Here is a 17,919-nt window from a genome sequence, read left to right on the forward strand (position 1 = left end):
CTTACTTAAACCTATGATTTCACCAACGTTTTCGTTGACAGATTTCTATGTTTTTCTCAGGTCCTTGAACGATACATGATACATGCTTCCGCTCATTATTTTGATACTTGCATTGGATGTCGAGTATATATGCATACATGGAGCGTCTTTTGGCTAATTTTAAATTGTGTCGCATAAGTTTCATTTGTACTTAAAACTTTGTATCGTAACTTGTGGTGGAACTATTCTTGTAAACTTTGAACAATCTTTACATTTGAAATGAATGCGACATATCTTTTGGTCAAACATTGTTTTAAAGACTTATGACCACGTAACGGGACCTAAGTAGACGGCGCCGTCAATGACGATTTGGTCGGGTCACTACATGGACCATGTATTATTTTTGGTTGGGTCACGAGAATCAAACTCATCGTTGAAAGGTGATACATGATTTTCGATTAGAGATAATGATGATGCATGAAATAATGAAAATGATAATGGGTATGATTATGATATTGATGAAGATATGAGAAAGATGATCATAGTTTGTGTATATTAAATAATTAAACACGCGAATTATAACAAGAAGTAATGAGCGGTGCAGTGGTTTAGGAAAGAAATGGGTACACGATAGGTCGGAGGTTCGAGCCTGGGCTCAGGCATTTTTTTTTAGAAAAAGAAGAAGAAGGGAAAACATAAGAGTAAGTTAAATAAATTCGGGTTGAGATTTAGACAGATGAAACGCAACAGAGCAATGGTTAAGGATTATGTCGGGTGAACGAGAGGTCTAGGGTTCGAGTCCCATTTGGTGCATATTTTCTTTTTAGAGGGTATATATTCTTTTTCCATTTACATTATTATTAATGTTATTATTATTATTATTATTATTATTATTATTATTATTATTATTATTATTATTATTATTATTATTGTTATGTGTATTAATATTATAATTAATGATAGTATTATTACTAATATAAGGATTAGGATAGAAATTTTCATATATTATTATTAAAGTTATAGTCACAAAAATGATTTTTATTTAATGTTATTACTAATATTATTACCATTTAAATTATAATCCTTATCGTTTTATTACTAACATAAGTATTTTTATTATTATTATTGTTATAAGTATTATCATTTATAATATTAATGTGAAATTTTCATTATTAGTATTGTTACTATTAAAAGTTATTATCATATTTTTACTAAACTTATCTTTTTGTAATCCTTAAAAACTATCATTTTTATTGTTATCAGTAATATCTATATTATTATTATTAAAAATAATTTTAATTATGAAAATAAAAGTTTAAAAGACATGGTCAAGGTTATAAGTATAAAAATTGAATATTTTATATGAAGATATATTTAATATACAAAACATAACTATATTAATATTATTATGGACCGAATGAAAATATATAAATAAATAATGATATTTATAAATTATCAAATATAACAACTACATCACTAATAATAAAATATAGGTTTATTCAATTACAAGAATATGTGTTAATATATATATATATATATATATATATATATATATATATATATATATATATATATATATATATATATATATATATATATATATATATATATATATATATATATGAATAATATAGGTTCGTGAATCCAAGGCCAACCCTGCATTGTTCAGTTGTTAAATATTGTCATATGTATTTTTACTACAAAATACAGTAAGGTGAGTTTCATTTGCTCCCCTTTTACGCTTTACATTTTTGGGGTTGAGAATACATGCAAATGTTTTATTAACTGTTTTACAATAATTATATGCGTGAGTTTCATTTGCCTTTTTACCCTTTATATTTTTGGGCTGAGAATACATGCGCAACTTTTATAACTGTTTTACGAAATAGACACAAGTAATTGAAACTACTTTATATAGGTGAATGATCGAAGCCGAATATTCCCCTTTTGCTTGGTAACCTAAGAAGTAGTAAACCGATCTGCTAATTGACGCGAATCCTAAAGATAGATCTATGAGCCCGACGAACCCCATCCGAAGAATTAGTAAACCAGTCTACTAATTGTTGCGGATGCTTTAGTACTTCGATGTTGTTTTATATCATGTCCGATGGATTTCCCGGAATGATAGGGGATATTCTTATATGCATCTAGTTAATGTCGGTTACCAGGTGTTCACCCTATAATTGAACTTAAATGCATGCATGCAGATTATGAGAAATGGATAAATGGAAAATATGAAATCTTGTGGTCTATTAAAATGATGGAAATGAATGATTATGATAAACTAATGAACTCACCAACCTTTTGGTTGACACTTTAAAGCATGTTTATTCTCAGGTTTGAAAGAAATCTTCCGCTGTGCATTAGCTCATTTTAAGGATATTACTTGGAGTCATTCATGACATATTTCAAAAGACGTTGCATTCGAGTCGTTGAAGTTCATTAGAGATTATTATTAAGTAAATGACGGATTAGGTCATTTATAGTTTGGATATTATGAAATGGTATGCATACCAGTCAACTTTCGATGAAATGAAAGGTTGTCTTTTAAAAACTAATGCAATGTTTGTAAAATGTATCATATAGAGGTCAAGTACCTCACGATGTAATCAAATGTAATGTTCTCGTCCATATGGATTTGGACGGGGCACTACAAGCAGCATATCAAAAAAATTCTTTTTGTAAACACTATGCCTTCAAATATTCAGCAGGACATTTGTAGTCTGTTATACGCTTTCCGTCATAAAATATTTCCGTCATCAGAGTGATGGGAAATAGTTATGAAGTGTGTTTGAAGAGTGATTATAAAATAACTTTTCGTCGTACGCCTTCCGTCATAAAGTATATGAGGAAGAATTTTTGAAATATTACTTAAATATTAGTTATGAGTTAGTGACTTGTCCGTCATACGCCTTCCGTCATAAAATATATGAGGAAGAATTGTGAATATATTTGTCCTTCATAAAATATAAACTTCCTTCATTCTGTGAAATAAGTCTTTATAATGTTTGTCATGACAAGTATCTGAATTTTGTATTTTGCCTCGGTGCGTTCCAGTAAAACTTTAACGTTTTTTAGCCGATCCCTTGTGCCTTTGCTGGCCGGCACAAAAGCTTCCGCCATCGAAGGTATAAAAATACTCTCCTTCTGAGGGCAGGATATAAATGTAATGTTTTACATTTGTCACAGGCAGCACTTTGCATAAGAAAAAATATAAAATTTTATTGATCAAGTACTGTGCAATACATAAACAATTGATGACGAATTTAGGTGGATCAAGCCTAATTAGTACATCATGAACGTTTAGTGTATGCAATTGAAAACATATGCACTGTAAAGATGACCACAATGGTCTACAGTAAATTGATAAATTCTGTTCTTCAGAAATGCTAACAAACTGCTCTTATTAAAATGATAAATTTTGTTCTTGAGAAAATGCTGGAACTTGCTTCTTCAAACGCCAAGCGCCTAGCGCTGTCCGGCCTGAACACATGATCATGCTATAAAGAACTCCTGAACCTCATCCTTACTGAACAACCGATTACGCCTCCTCGGATTCATATTGCCTTCTGGTGAGCTTGCAAATGTGGATCGTTCCCTTGTTGGTGCCACATACTGTGAGTGTATGGCAGCTACTCCATTCGGAGTTGGGAATCTAATCTCTGCATGAGCCGTTGATGTTATCGCTCCAAATTTAGCTAACGCTGCCCGTCCAAAAAGGACATTAAATCGAGAGTTACCATCCAGAATAGTGAAATCGATTGTTTCGGTTCTCAATAGTTGAAATGTTCCCAAAAAAAACTCCAAACGAACTCTTCCCATTGCATTCACTGGCGCTCCTGTTAGCCCTGAAACCTTCAAACTCGTCCGCCTAGCTCTTACCTGCACATGCCTTGGAAAAGCCTTGAAACAATGCCAATAAATGATGTCAGCCTCACTGCCTGTATCTGTGTAAATATGGCTGATGAACTTGTTTGCAATTTCTGCTGAAATGACCACTAGCTGAACGGACAAAGCCCAATTTTGAATTGGTTGAAAAATAATTGGAGCATATCTCCAGCTATCAACATTGTTATCCGACTGCTCACCGTCCTCATAGTGACTTCCATTCAACCACACCATTTTGATTACAACGTCTGGAGTTGACTCACGCTCTGTGATCCGGTTTTCGTACTGGTTTCTGTTATCTCCTCCGCCATGCTCTTCCCTTCTTCTGTTATCTCCTCGACGACCTCTTCCACCATCATTCTTTTGCCATCCAAATTTCCTGCGAGGATCATTCCTCCTGTATTGTTTGCCTGGCAACAAGTGGTTTAACTCTCCTGCTTTGATCTTTGCGATGATCTCTCTCATCAGGGATTTGCAATTATCTGCATCATGACCCCATGCTTCATGAAAGTCACACCATAGTTCACTTTTTGGACCTTCTCTTTCCTCCATGGGTGCTGGCGGATTGAAAGTGGTCCGGATTGGTTCGGTGAAAAGAATCTCTTTTGGAGTTTTAGTCAGCGCCATTATCAACGGATGCCTCTCTATTGGCCTTCTATTGTGATAAAAATCATTGGGATGATTGTTGTCTCTCCATCCGCCATTGGAACTGTCATTCCTCCTTTGATTTCTGTCAAAGTAACGCCCTCCGTTGTGCGGTTTGCTACTGCTGCTGCCGTCAAACTTATTCATCCCCCGCTCACCGGCTCGAACATGCTTATGTGCAACTTTCAACGCCTGATGTAGAGTTTTTGGCAAGTCATACCTTAACGCATGAACAAGTGCACTAAACCGTCGCTGATCCAGACAAAAAATAAAACCATATACTAGCTGAGATTCTGGACAATCAGGTATCTTCTGTGCTTCAAGTGTGTATCGCTTCATGAAATTACTCAAGGATTCATTGTGATGCATTGTAATCTCATGTGCATCAAGATGTGTCAAAGTACAGCTTCGAAGGTTTTGATACTGCATAACAAACTTTGCACGGAGGTCCAAATAACTGGTGATGCTTCTTGGCGGCAAGCTAGCAAACCATTCCCTTGCCATTTTCTGCAGCACCATTGGAAACATATGACAAGCTACTTCGTCATCCCAATGCTGCAACCTCATAGCGCCTTCAAACATGGTGAGGAAATCCTCAGGATCTGTTGTACCATCATAAACTCCAATTGCCGGTATGCCAAGATTCATGGGCAACGAATAGTTGGCAATTCGATCACTGAAACACTGAGTGGATTCTGCCATAGCTGGTGGCTTTGTAGCTTGCTCTCCAGTAATGAGGGCGAAGAAATTATCTACAGCCACAGCACGGACGGCGGACTGCGCTAAGCGTTGCTTATACTTTGCCGGAGCTGTCTGCTTAAGGATGTCATTTAAAAGCAACACTGCCTGCTTCTCTGACATGAACTCATCTTTGTCAATTTCATCATCAGAGTCATTATTATCATAGCTCAGGTCATTATCATCCTCAGAATCATCAATAAGACTGCCCAGCTTGTCAAGTAGCCTGGATAACCTGTATTTTGATATAGATTGCCTTTTCATGATTTGCTTGTCTTTGCCATCCGCCATCCGCCGAAAAGGTATAAATGATGGACATCGCCGTGGTTGCATCAATGGTCGTCGCTCTGGATTAGTAACAAAATTTGGAAGTCTTTTTGCACTTTTGGTTGTCGTTTCTTCGATTACTGGCCTTTTCTCCGAATTAGTTGCCAAATGCTTAAGCCTTTCTGCAGTTTCAGCAACTGTTTCTTCAATCGTACCATCTAGTGGCGGAACAGGTGCATCTTCAACAGTTATCATGCCGTCAGTTGATGGATTGTTGACTGCTTCAAGTACAAATGGAGCTTCAGTTGTTTTTGTTCCTTTTTCGTTTCGTGTGTTCTTTGCATTAGTGGATGGCGCCATTGTTAACACCTATTTCCTTATGAGGTAAGGCTTAGTGTGTCAACACAATACTAGAAGTTATCTAGCTTTAGGAGGGCGGAGTGTTGCCGATTGATGTTTACCCTTGGGAGATAATCCCTGCAGACCCGGTTCACAAGTGTAGAAACTTGTGGGGTGGCTTAATCAATTTGTCGTCCGTAGAGCGTAAAAGTGCTAGCCGGATGACTTCTAGTGAGAGAAAGTAGAGAGAGAGAGAGAGAAAGAGAGAAGTGAAGTCTCAGCTCTCAAAGTTGTCAGAATATCTGAACTGTGTAAAATGACGACCCAAGGGGTCTATTTATAGTGTCAGATCCACCAGATTGCTTGGGGACACGTGTCAGATGATGATACGTTCTGTTATTCGTGATCCGAAATTTATGCTGAAGGTGGCGTTCTCCGGCCAGGGCTTACACGCTAGGCAGCCTTCAGGGCTTACGCACGACGGAGCAGCATGTTCAGCGGAGAACGCTGGACGGATAACTCCACAAAACTGTTGTTTCCAGCCTTCCTGATGCTACTTTTATGCAACCATTACGCCTTTTATGCGTGTATACGATAGGATGCACCATTAGGGTTCATCGTACATGACCTTCAATAATTTCCTAGAACAAAAGAGTAGATACACAGAGTTGGTTTTAATCAATCGCACAAGGATAAGAAATGGTGGTGATATAAGTTAGCCATTTCATTATTTATTTATTTTTTTTTGGCAAAAAACATGAAATTAAATTAAAATAGATCAGGATGATCTAAATGTTTTACAATTTATCAGAGCTGATTTGAAAAGATCCAACGATCTCTGTGACTAAACAATTGCCTGGAGCACTAACAAGCATCCTTAACTCCGTTTAAATCTACCCATTGAAACAATCTTAAATCCTTAGTCTGTTGAAATGCACCGATTGAAATAAGCTTACAAACATCAAACTTGATAACCAAATTTATACATCATTGACATATGGCCCATATGTGTTTGCAATTGCATAATAACAGAAGAGTAGTCCCAGCTTCAATATATTGCAACAATAGCCTGGGACCATCAATAAGTGAAGCATCACAAAACAGAACTTACAGTTGGAATTAAATGCTGTAACACTTTACTAATATCAAAGTCCAAACATCCAACTTCAATAAAATTTTCATCATACCGGGTATGCAAACAAGAAAAACTAACAGTTTCATCAATCAATCAAGAATACAATATATGAAAACGGGAAACAAGAAACTAAAAAACCACTGAAGATATAACTTAGTTTCTAAATCCCCTGCTGTTTCTTCGACCTCTAGCCTTCTCGAATTTCCTTCCCTTTGATCTAACATACGGCTTAGTGTGACTGTGTGGTACACCAGGAGCCTTACCAAAGTGCCTAACCGCTTCACGAGAGTTCTTTGGACCTCTTAGAAGAACCTAAACCAATCAACCAACCAACAAACACACACATAAATTATAATCCACCTAAAGCAATCAATCGACAAACAGAAATTCCAATTCTCAATTGCATTTTGTTTTGTAATAGTTCATAACAAAACATCAAGTAACATAGTTCGATTAATAAACATTAATAGCAAATACATACAGTGTTCTGTCCAAGAGGAGCTCGAAGAGCCAACTGATCAAATGTCAAACATTCTCCACCAGCCTTCTCAATTCTTGCCCTTGCGGTCTCAGTAAACCTAAGTGCAGTTACCTTAAGACAAGGGATTTCATCAACTCGGACATCATCTGTTACTGTGCCCACAACCACACCAATCTTGTCATCCTATATTCCAATATTATTAAACCATCATAACCAAAATCACATAAGATTGACATACTACTAACAGCACAAGAATCAAAAAGTTTAGACTTGTTATATTATTACTGATTAAACACACTAGTATATAACAATTTGCTTATTTTAAACAAGCCTTGGTTTTAAAAGCCCATTTTAATTTTATTGATAGGTAAAACAAGTTAAAGTGTTCCACTTTCATCAAAAAAATTTTACAACAAAAAACGCATTTATCTTGGTACAGTAAGTATATCAAATGACAAAATAATAGCATCTACATTCTTTTCTAACCTTCAATACTAACATATCTATGTAATGATAATGTAAACATATACCTTTCCAGACATGTAACGAATTAAACGAGATAACGAAATTGGAGGTTTGTTAACTTTGCTCATAAACAGCCTCTTCAATATAACAGCATTGAAATTACTTCCAGTCCTCCTCACCAAAAATCGATACAACTGATATATAATAGGGAGATATTATCAGTACAAAATTTTAAATTACAGCATTTTCATCATAATATTAATAAAAATTGGAAAACAGACGTCACAATTTACCTTGACGAGAAGTTTTAGGTAAATATCATCGGATCTGGGGGCGGTTCTTTTGGTTTTCTTGCTCTTACCACCAGCAACAAGATCGATACCCTGACATTATCACAAAATTAGAGTGAATAAATAAGAAATACGATCTGAAAAAATAAAAAATGAATTTGAATTAGAGTAGTTGCGGCGGATGAAAAATACCATAACGACGGAGGCGGCTGGTTCTGCACGAAAATGTGGCAACAACGGAGGAAATGAGAAATCCAGGGTTTAAAAGACAAACGATAGTGATAAGTCATAATGGGCTGTTAAAAGCCCAATTAGCGATGGTTTTTGGGCATGTTCGATGGCTTTTTTTCTATAAAAAAGAAAAAGAACATTAGCTCAAATATGTATATTTTTTAAAAATATATTACATTTTACATTTTTTTATTAAATTATTGTCAATACACAGTCACTTCGAATGAGATTTTGTTCAAACACACTGTAAGATGTTTTAACACTTTAAAATGTTCGAACATAGTAAATGACATAGAAATCGACGAAAATAGCACATACCCATTAACTGTGTTCGAACACAATGTATTGCGTTCGAACATATTATTGTTCAAATTCGTGTTTGAACAGATTTAGACGTGTGTATGACCGTGTTTGAACAGATTTAGACGTGTGTTCGACCGTGTGTTCGAATCTAGGTAGGGTTTTCTCCCTTTTGCCATCAAACGATTCCAACCATCGGCCGACGGTCAAATCAGTAACCACCCTTCCGAGATTATCATTTCAGCCACGAATTATCAACGGTCTATGGACCGGAGGTTAATGACATTGATGCCTAAAAACCCCTCTCATATCGTAAATCGTGAATGTATTTTCTCTCGAAAATATATGCATATACTTTTAAAATATACATGTAAGACAAAAAGATAGGTAAAATGTAACGGAAAAAATTAGAGAGTAAACAAAAATTACACTGTAACATAATGATATTTCTTATTCTACGTGTTTTTTTATTGGGGATATTACATTTAGAACGGGGACGTATAAACATGTAACATCCTGAATTTTAATACATCAGAAAGTGTCGTCCGAAAGTGTCGCCAGGAAGTGTTCTCAGAAGCGCCACTAAAGGTGAACCTAACACTTATGCATTTTCAGATTTTACATCAAAATAAGGTGGAACGAGGTTCCAGGAAGTGGAACAACATTCCAGTTACTGGAACGATGTTCCACAAGTAAGATTTGATCAGAAGCTGTTTAGAGAAAGAATTTGGAACGGAGTTCCGATTTAAGAACGACATTCCAGGGGTTAAGTGGAACGACGTTCCAGGGGTTAAGTGGAACCGTTGCAAGTTGTGGAACGACGTTCCACATGTAGTTTCAGTAAATTTCAGTCTTTTTAAAAAGGGGTTTAATGAGGGGCATTTGAGTCATTTCGCATATGGAGGTTTTTGAGCCACAAAGCTGATCAAACCCTATCCATAACTTCATTTCACCTCATCCTCATCCACTCAAACACTCTCTTCTCATATTAGTGAGAGAACCTACTTCTAGAGAGAGGAAGCTCGATTTGGAGAAGAAGAAGCTTGATTCGGGTGAAAGCTCAAGAGTTAAAGTTGTTCACCTCGCTCCTAGATACGTTTTGATGGTAGTAGTAAGTCTCGAATCCGAGTTTCATTAATTATGATTGTTGTTCAACTTAGGGCTTTGAACTTGCATGTTCTTGAGTAAACCCCGCTAGTTAGTAAATGGGTGATTTAGACTAGTGGCGGGTGTGGTTGACCCTCAATGGTGGATTTTGGATTGGTTTATGATTTGGCCATGTTAGGGCTAGTAATTTGAAGTATAATCACTAGGATTAGTGATTATGGAAGTATTGGAACCCATTTTGGTGTATTTGGAAGACTAATTTTGAAATGGGTCAAAAATAGGGTTTTGGGTCAAATTGGGGAAGACAAGTACTTAATACTTGTGTTTTGGTTTAATTGGCGTCATACGACCATTTTTACTAGCGCTAAGTGAGTATTTGTTAGATTGGGCATTGGTTCTACTTGAAAGTGCATTTGGGTCAAAATTGCACTAAGTGTCAATTAGGGTTGATTTGTAATCCACCCTAATTGTGTTGTTTGTTATGTGATAAATGGAATAGGTACTTTCCATTGACGGGTTGCTTTAGAAGACTTTGCTTTTGGATTCGATTTAGGATTGGGTAGTGTTTTTCCAATCACCATGCTCGATCATATATTGGAGTTAAACGCTTTGGGTCGAAAGTGTCTGTTGTTGTGTCAAACGGGTCTTGGGTTGTTATGCCCATTTTCACACCTAACTTATGTAATGTATAAATTAAAGTTGTTTAAACATGTCGAGTGCTAGATGTTGTTTTGAAAACATAAAATAGTGGTGCCGTGTATTAATATTAATGTGTTGTAAAAAGAAAATCGGGTCGGTAAAATGACGGGTTGGGTCGTTTCAAGTGGTATCAGAGCATGGTCTAAGGGATTTAGTGAAATGTCCCGTTCTTATTGATTAAAAATGTTCCATATTAATTGATTTCGTTGCGAGGTTTTGACCTCTATATGAGACGTTTTTCAAAGACTGCATTCATTTTTAAAACAAACCATAACCTTTATTTCATAAATAAAGGTTTAAAAAGCTTTACGTAGATTATCAAATAATGATAATCTAAAATATCCTGTTTACACACGACCATTACATAATGGTTTACAATACAAATATGTTACATCGAAATCATTTTCTTGAATGCAGTTTTTACACAGTATCATACAAACATGGACTCCAAATCTTGTCCTTATTTTAGTATGCAACAGCGGAAGCTCTTAGTATTCACCTGAGAATAAACATGCTTTAAACGTCAACAAAAATGTTGGTGAGTTATAGGTTTAACCTATATATATCAAATCGTAACAATAGACCACAAGATTTCATATTTCAATATACATCCCATACATAGAGATAAAAATCATTCATATGGTGAACACCTGGTAACCGACATTAACAAGATGCATATATAAGAATATCCCCATCATTCCGGGACACCCTTCGGATATGATATAAATTTCGAAGTACTAAAGCATCCGGTACTTTGGATGGGGTTTGTTAGGCCCAATAGATCTATCTTTAGGATTCGCGTCAATTAGGGTGTCTGTTCCCTAATTCTTAGATTACCAGACTTAATAAAAGGGGCATATTCGATTTCGATAATTCAACCATAGAATGTAGTTTCACGTACTTGTGTCTATTTTGTAAATCATTTATAAAACCTGCATGTATTCTCATCCCAAAAATATTAGATTTTAAAAGTGGGACAATAACTCACTTTCACAGATTTTTACTTCGTCGGGAAGTAAGACTTGGCCACTGGTTGATTCACGAACCTATAACAATATATACATATATATCAAAGTATGTTCAAAATATATTTACAACACTTTTAATATATTTTGATGTTTTAAGTTTATTAAGTCAGCTGTCCTCGTTAGTAACCTACAACTAGTTGTCCACAGTTAGATGTACAGAAATAAATCGATAAATATTATCTTGAATCAATCCACGACCCAGTGTATACGTATCTCAGTATTGATCACAACTCAAACTATATATATTTTGGAATCAACCTCAACCCTGTATAACTAACTCCAACATTCACATATAGAGTGTCTATGGTTGTTCCGAAATATATATAGATGTGTCGACATAATAGGTCAAAACATTGTATACGTGTCTATGGTATCTCAAGATTACATAATATACAATACAAGTTGATTAAGTTATGGTTGGAATAGATTTGTTACCAATTTTCACGTAGCTAAAATGAGAAAAATTATCCAATCTTGTTTTACCCATAACTTCTTCATTTTAAATCCGTTTTGAGTGAATCAAATTGCTATGGTTTCATATTGAACTCTATTTTATGAATCTAAATAGAAAAAGTATAGGTTTATAGTCGGAAAAATAAGTTACAAGTCGTTTTTGTAAAGGTAGTCATTTCAGTCGAAAGAACGACGTATAGATGACCATTTTAAATCAAAGTTTATCATAGTTTTTAATTAACTAACCCAAAACAGCCCGCGGTGTTACTACGACGGCGTAAATCCGGTTTTACGGTGTTTTTCGTGTTTCCAGGTTTTAAATCATTAAGTTAGCATATCATATATATATAGAACATGTGTTTAGTTGATTTTAAAAGTCAAGTTAGAAGGATTAACTTTTGTTTGCGAACAAGTTTAGAATTAACTAAACTATGTTCTAGTGATTACAAGTTTAAACCTTCGAATAAGATAGCTTTATATGTATGAATCGAATGATGTTATGAACATCATTACTACCTTAAGTTCCTTGGATAAACCTACTGGAAAAGAGAAAAATGGATCTAGCTTCAACGGATCCTTGGATGGCTCGAAGTTCTTGAAGCAGAATCATGACACGAAAACAAGTTCAAGTAAGATCATCACTTGAAATAAGATTGTTATAGTTATAGAAATTGAACCAAAGTTTGAATATGATTATTACCTTGTATTAGAATGATAACCTACTGTAAGAAACAAAGATTTCTTGAGGTTGGATGATCACCTTACAAGATTGGAAGTGAGCTAGCAAACTTGAAAGTATTCTTGATTTTATGAAACTAGAACTTTTGGAATTTATGAAGAACACTTAGAACTTGAAGATAGAACTTGAGAGAGATCAATTAGATGAAGAAAATTGAAGAATGAAAGTGTTTGTAGGTGTCAAACCCCGTCCAAGTCCCCCTGGACGAAATCATCAATATCTGGTCCCATTGCGATGATCGACTCCAAGTAATGTCCTTAATATGAGATAATGTACAGCGGAAGACTTAATTCGTACCTGAGAATAAACATGCTTTAAAACGTCAACATAAAGTTGGTGAGATATATATGTTTGATGCTAGCAGCGTTATAACTATGGACCACAAGATTTCATATGTAAACATAAAAATATTCTAAGTGGTTGAGCACTTGGTAACCATACTTAACAATTAATCACGTCGCATATTCCCTTTATTATGAAATCTTACTACACTGTACCAAGTATAGTCACGAAACAAAGTACTGTGCAACCGTTGAATACTGGTCGTCCAGTCCGGTTGGGGTTGTCAGGCCCGATAGATCTATCAACAGGATTCGCGTTTACAATACCGCTGTAAATATTAGTTACCAAGCTACAGGGAAGTATGCCAGTGGTACAACTCAATGTAGAATATATTTTTCAGTTACTTGTGTCCATATCGTAAAACATAAAATACATGTATTCTCATCCCGAAATATTTAGAGTTTAAAAGTGGGACTATATACTCACCTAATGTATTTTGTAGTAAAAATACATATAACATCATTGATCACGTATAAGGTTGGCCTCGGATTCACGAACCTATATCACGTATATATATTAACACATAATTGAAGTCAAATAATTTCACCTATTAATTATATAATACTTATATAATAAACATTAATGTTTATTTACTATTTTATGAAATTTTAATATAATTATATATATCAAATATTTTTATATGTAGTTAGAAATATTGTTAATAATACTAATAATAATAAAAATGATAATTTAAATAATAATGAAAATTTTAATAATAATAATAATAATAATAATAATAATAATAATAATAATAATAATAATAATAATAATAATAATGAGCATAATCATAATAGTAATAATACATATATTAATATTGGTAATAATAATAATAACAATAATATTAAGTAATGATAATATTAATAATAATAGTACTTGTAAAATACTAATAATAATGATAACCATATCTAACCTTATTAATGATAACATTAATCGCAATATTAATGGTAGTAATACTTTAATTAGCATATTTATAACAATAATAATAATAATAATAATAATAATAATAATAATAATAATAATAATAATAATAATAATAGTAATAATGATAATAATAAATTAGAAACTACCTTAGGAAAGGGTTCAAAAATATATTGCGCCTCATGCAAGGCTCGAACCCCCGACCTCTAGAAAACCGTCCCAACACTCAAACCAACCAAGCTACCATGTATTTCTGTTATTATACGACCCATAAATATCTATAACCCGGTCCAACATGGGATACTCGACCCAACAACAAACAGAAAATGGCAGCCCAACAGCACACTCTTACGGCCCAACTACTCAATAATTTGGAACCCGTTTTCAACCCAATTAAACACACAAAAAAAAAAATAAACCGATCAGTGATTATCCAGCTGGATTCCATTGAATATCAAACATCGACTTTTACATCATTATCATCAAAATTAGTTTATTATTTACCATCATCATCAATAAAATCGGATCATCATCGCTTAATATCACGGTCGTTATCATCTTCTCTAAATTCCGTTATCATTTTCATTAGGGTTTCGTCAGGGTTTCATCAGCAACACATCTTCATCAATTTCATATCTGTAATTGATAAAAGAAAGGTGCAGCAACAATACCAGACGAGTTGCAGGTGAAAGTTTCGATTATCACAGAAAACTATAGGTCAGTTCGATCTTAATTATATTCCTACCCCATCCGTTATTTTATGTAACCCTATATCATCGATCTATGTCTTATCGTTAATTATTACTTCATCTAGATCATCCTTATTCGTTTAAACTCAGTAACTGAAAATGGGTTTCGAATAAATAGAAGGAAACACAGAAAACAAGAGGTGGCTCGTGGTATTTGGTTTTGGTGAATAGAGGATAGAAGCAGGAACCTAGATGTTACAGTAGCAGGTTATACGGATTCGACGGTTTGGTGATTTCATGGTAGTTGTTGTGTCTTTCTTGGGTAATAGGGGTGGTTGTAAGTGGCGTGTATAGGTGGTTTAGTGGTGGTGGGATCGTACAGCAACATGTGTGTAAACGAGTAACAGGTTATGATGATGAATAAGGTGGTTTTTGCCAAAAAATTAAGAACAGAGGGTTTATCGAGTTTGTTCCCAAGTTTCTGAGTTCTGTTTTTATTTTATGAACGAACAATGAAATGGCCTATGTCGTGCAGGTAATAAAGCTGATGATATCCGAATGATTGAAGAGATAAACACCATATATCATGGTTGTCTCATAGTGAAGAAGGAATCCTTCGTACAAGAAAGAAGAAAAAAAATAAAGTTTGAAAGAGATTGATATGAATTCGTTGATGTATCTGTCTGTATATATCGACATATATCTGAGTTTATCTGATTTTTATGTATCTTAATCAGTGTTTATATTTTTATATTTAATTCCTATTAATAAATATTAATAATAATAATATTGTTAATGTTATACAATACATACTAATAACACTAATAAATAGAAATACTGTATAAAGATAATTAATAATTTTAATAATAATATTGGTTCTTAACATTATAATTCGTGATGGTAATATTTGTTTATAATATTATAACAATTTAAATGTGCCAAATTTTTATCTCATATAATATTTATACTACTGATATTAATATTAATATTTATTTTAATAACAATCAAAAATTTAATATTATATTTTACCTCGTAATTTACATATTAAAATCACACTTTATTAATTATATAATATTTAATATTTATAAAATATATACCACATATATTTAATAGCTATCCCCTTTTAACAATATACATATGGTATTATTTATGCATAGATATCTCATATATTAATTATAAATATTGCAACACATAAACTCAAAGTATAATATTATATATCTAATACTTTTCTACCGTTGACAATTTATGTTCAAAAAAAAATCAATTTCACTTAATATACTCTATATATTTCAAAATAACAGGTTTTAGTTATTTTAAGTTATCTTTCTAAATCTCATAATAGTTCATTAACATTTCAAATTTATTATCTATAACTATTTATATCTACATTTAGGTTTGCAATTAAAGGTTCGTGAATCATCAGACATGATCAAAGGGTGACAGATTTCATGAAAATAGATTTCAAGGTTTTCGAGACTCAAAATTACAGATTTTGCTTATCGTGTCAGAAATATATATAGTTAATAGTTTAAATTTGGTTGGAAATTTCCGGGTCGTTACAGTACCCACCCGTTAAAGAAATTTCGTCCCCGAAATTTGGTAGAGGTTGTCATGAATAACAATAGAAATGTTTTCATGACGAATATGAGGTAATAATGGAGTTTTATCAGTATTAAGAAATATAGATAAAACAATTCGATTAAATTAAGCGCACGAGTGAATCTATCACAAAAGAGTGAAATGAGTAAGTAAATATATTCGTTTCAACCAATGACGTGGTTATTATTGACTTCCGGGATTTAAGGGATTTAAAGAAAATCTTACGTAATAAGATTTGATTTTTCGGCGATCAGGATTTTCTTTGATTTATTGCGGCAATTGGTTTCGATTTCTTTGTCGGATATTTCACTATCAATCCACCTATTCGTTTCTTCTCCCGTCCTCGAGTCAAGCGAGCAATGATCCGAAATTCGTAGGTATAAAATTCGAAATGAACGTAGCTAATGCTCTAAGAAGGAAATGGTAATGAAACGATTTTGATTTGTTAAATTATCAGATTATCTTGGAAAAGATAATATGTTCCTAATATGTTTGGGAATTGGATAGAATGTAAGAGCCGTGTAACATGGCACATGATGACGGTACTGTGAATCATCACATTCCATTAGAAACTTAACATGACTTACTGTAATATAATGAAGTTGATCAAGTTTCATTATATTATACTAATTCATGCATCAGTTCCCAACACCACTTCAGAACATTCCTATTTTAAACTTGAAGGTTTCAGAATTAGAAATTAACACATTTGTAACGCAGATGTTACGAAGAGATACATGATTTCAGATAAGAATAGTTGTGAGAGTATTTCCAGAAACATGGAGGATATGTATAACGGAAGATATGAAATTATCTTATAATATCTAAGATAAGATGATGATGAAAAGTTTAGAATAAGGAGTAGAGTTCTTACTAACGGTTTTAGCAGGCACTAAATCGCTTAGATTCTTTGAAGTCAAACTTATTCTTTATGATTTGTCCACAACCTCCTTCATACTTTACTCAATTCGTTTTCCAATTCTCAACCTTCTCTTTTTCTGAGCTTTACCAACATACTGTACTTTATCGTCAAACTTTTGACTGTTAAAGTCGTTTACAGTTTTTGCTGCTTCATCAGCATCTCAAGAACTACTTCATAGTCCAGGATGTTTTTCAGAAACTTCACATTCGAAATATATAATTATTATAGATAGACGTTTTTGGTATAACTGGGAGAATTTTTACGAGATTTTCAAAATACTGATTGCGGATTTCGCCAAAGAGATATCTAGTTGCTGGTACGTCTGCTGATGATGTTGTGAAATATAAAAGGTTCTCCGGTAATAACGACGAAAGGACAAGGTATAAATATCGAAATTATAATAGGAGTAGTCTCACTGAGAAGTCGAAGTGGAGCTGTGACAAAATTAGCTTCCTGAAAAGAAATTGTAGGGTTGTTTTTGCTAATAAATGACAAAGAATTCAACACGGTATGTGTTAAACTATGAATTTGGATTCGAAAGTTTTTCAGGTGCATAAATCTTTTCCTCCGTAGATGAAGTGCGGTTGGTTCATCTTTCCGATCGAGGTGTTTTTAAGAATCATGAAAAATTGTGAATGCGAATTGTAATTATCAAGATTCGAATG

The 17,919-nt window shown here is 33.7% G+C and overlaps 1 protein-coding gene across 1 annotated transcript; it reads right to left on the reverse strand.

Moving 5' to 3' along the window:
• Positions 1-6,876: 6,876 nt before the first annotated feature.
• Positions 6,877-8,479, reverse strand: LOC139843650 (large ribosomal subunit protein eL18x). The gene is made up of 5 exons (XM_071833763.1): positions 8,420-8,479; positions 8,231-8,320; positions 8,003-8,131; positions 7,473-7,655; positions 6,877-7,303 (listed from the first exon to the last, which is right to left on the reverse strand). Exons 1-5 carry the CDS (start codon positions 8,420-8,422, stop codon positions 7,145-7,147), a joined length of 564 nt encoding a protein of 187 aa, XP_071689864.1. The 5' UTR covers positions 8,423-8,479; the 3' UTR covers positions 6,877-7,144.
• Between the last annotated feature and the right edge of the window lie 9,440 nt (positions 8,480-17,919).

The sequence above is a fragment of the Rutidosis leptorrhynchoides genome, chromosome 4 (assembly GCF_046630445.1).
Source record: "Rutidosis leptorrhynchoides isolate AG116_Rl617_1_P2 chromosome 4, CSIRO_AGI_Rlap_v1, whole genome shotgun sequence".
In the NCBI taxonomy this organism is placed as follows: domain Eukaryota; kingdom Viridiplantae; phylum Streptophyta; class Magnoliopsida; order Asterales; family Asteraceae; genus Rutidosis; species Rutidosis leptorrhynchoides.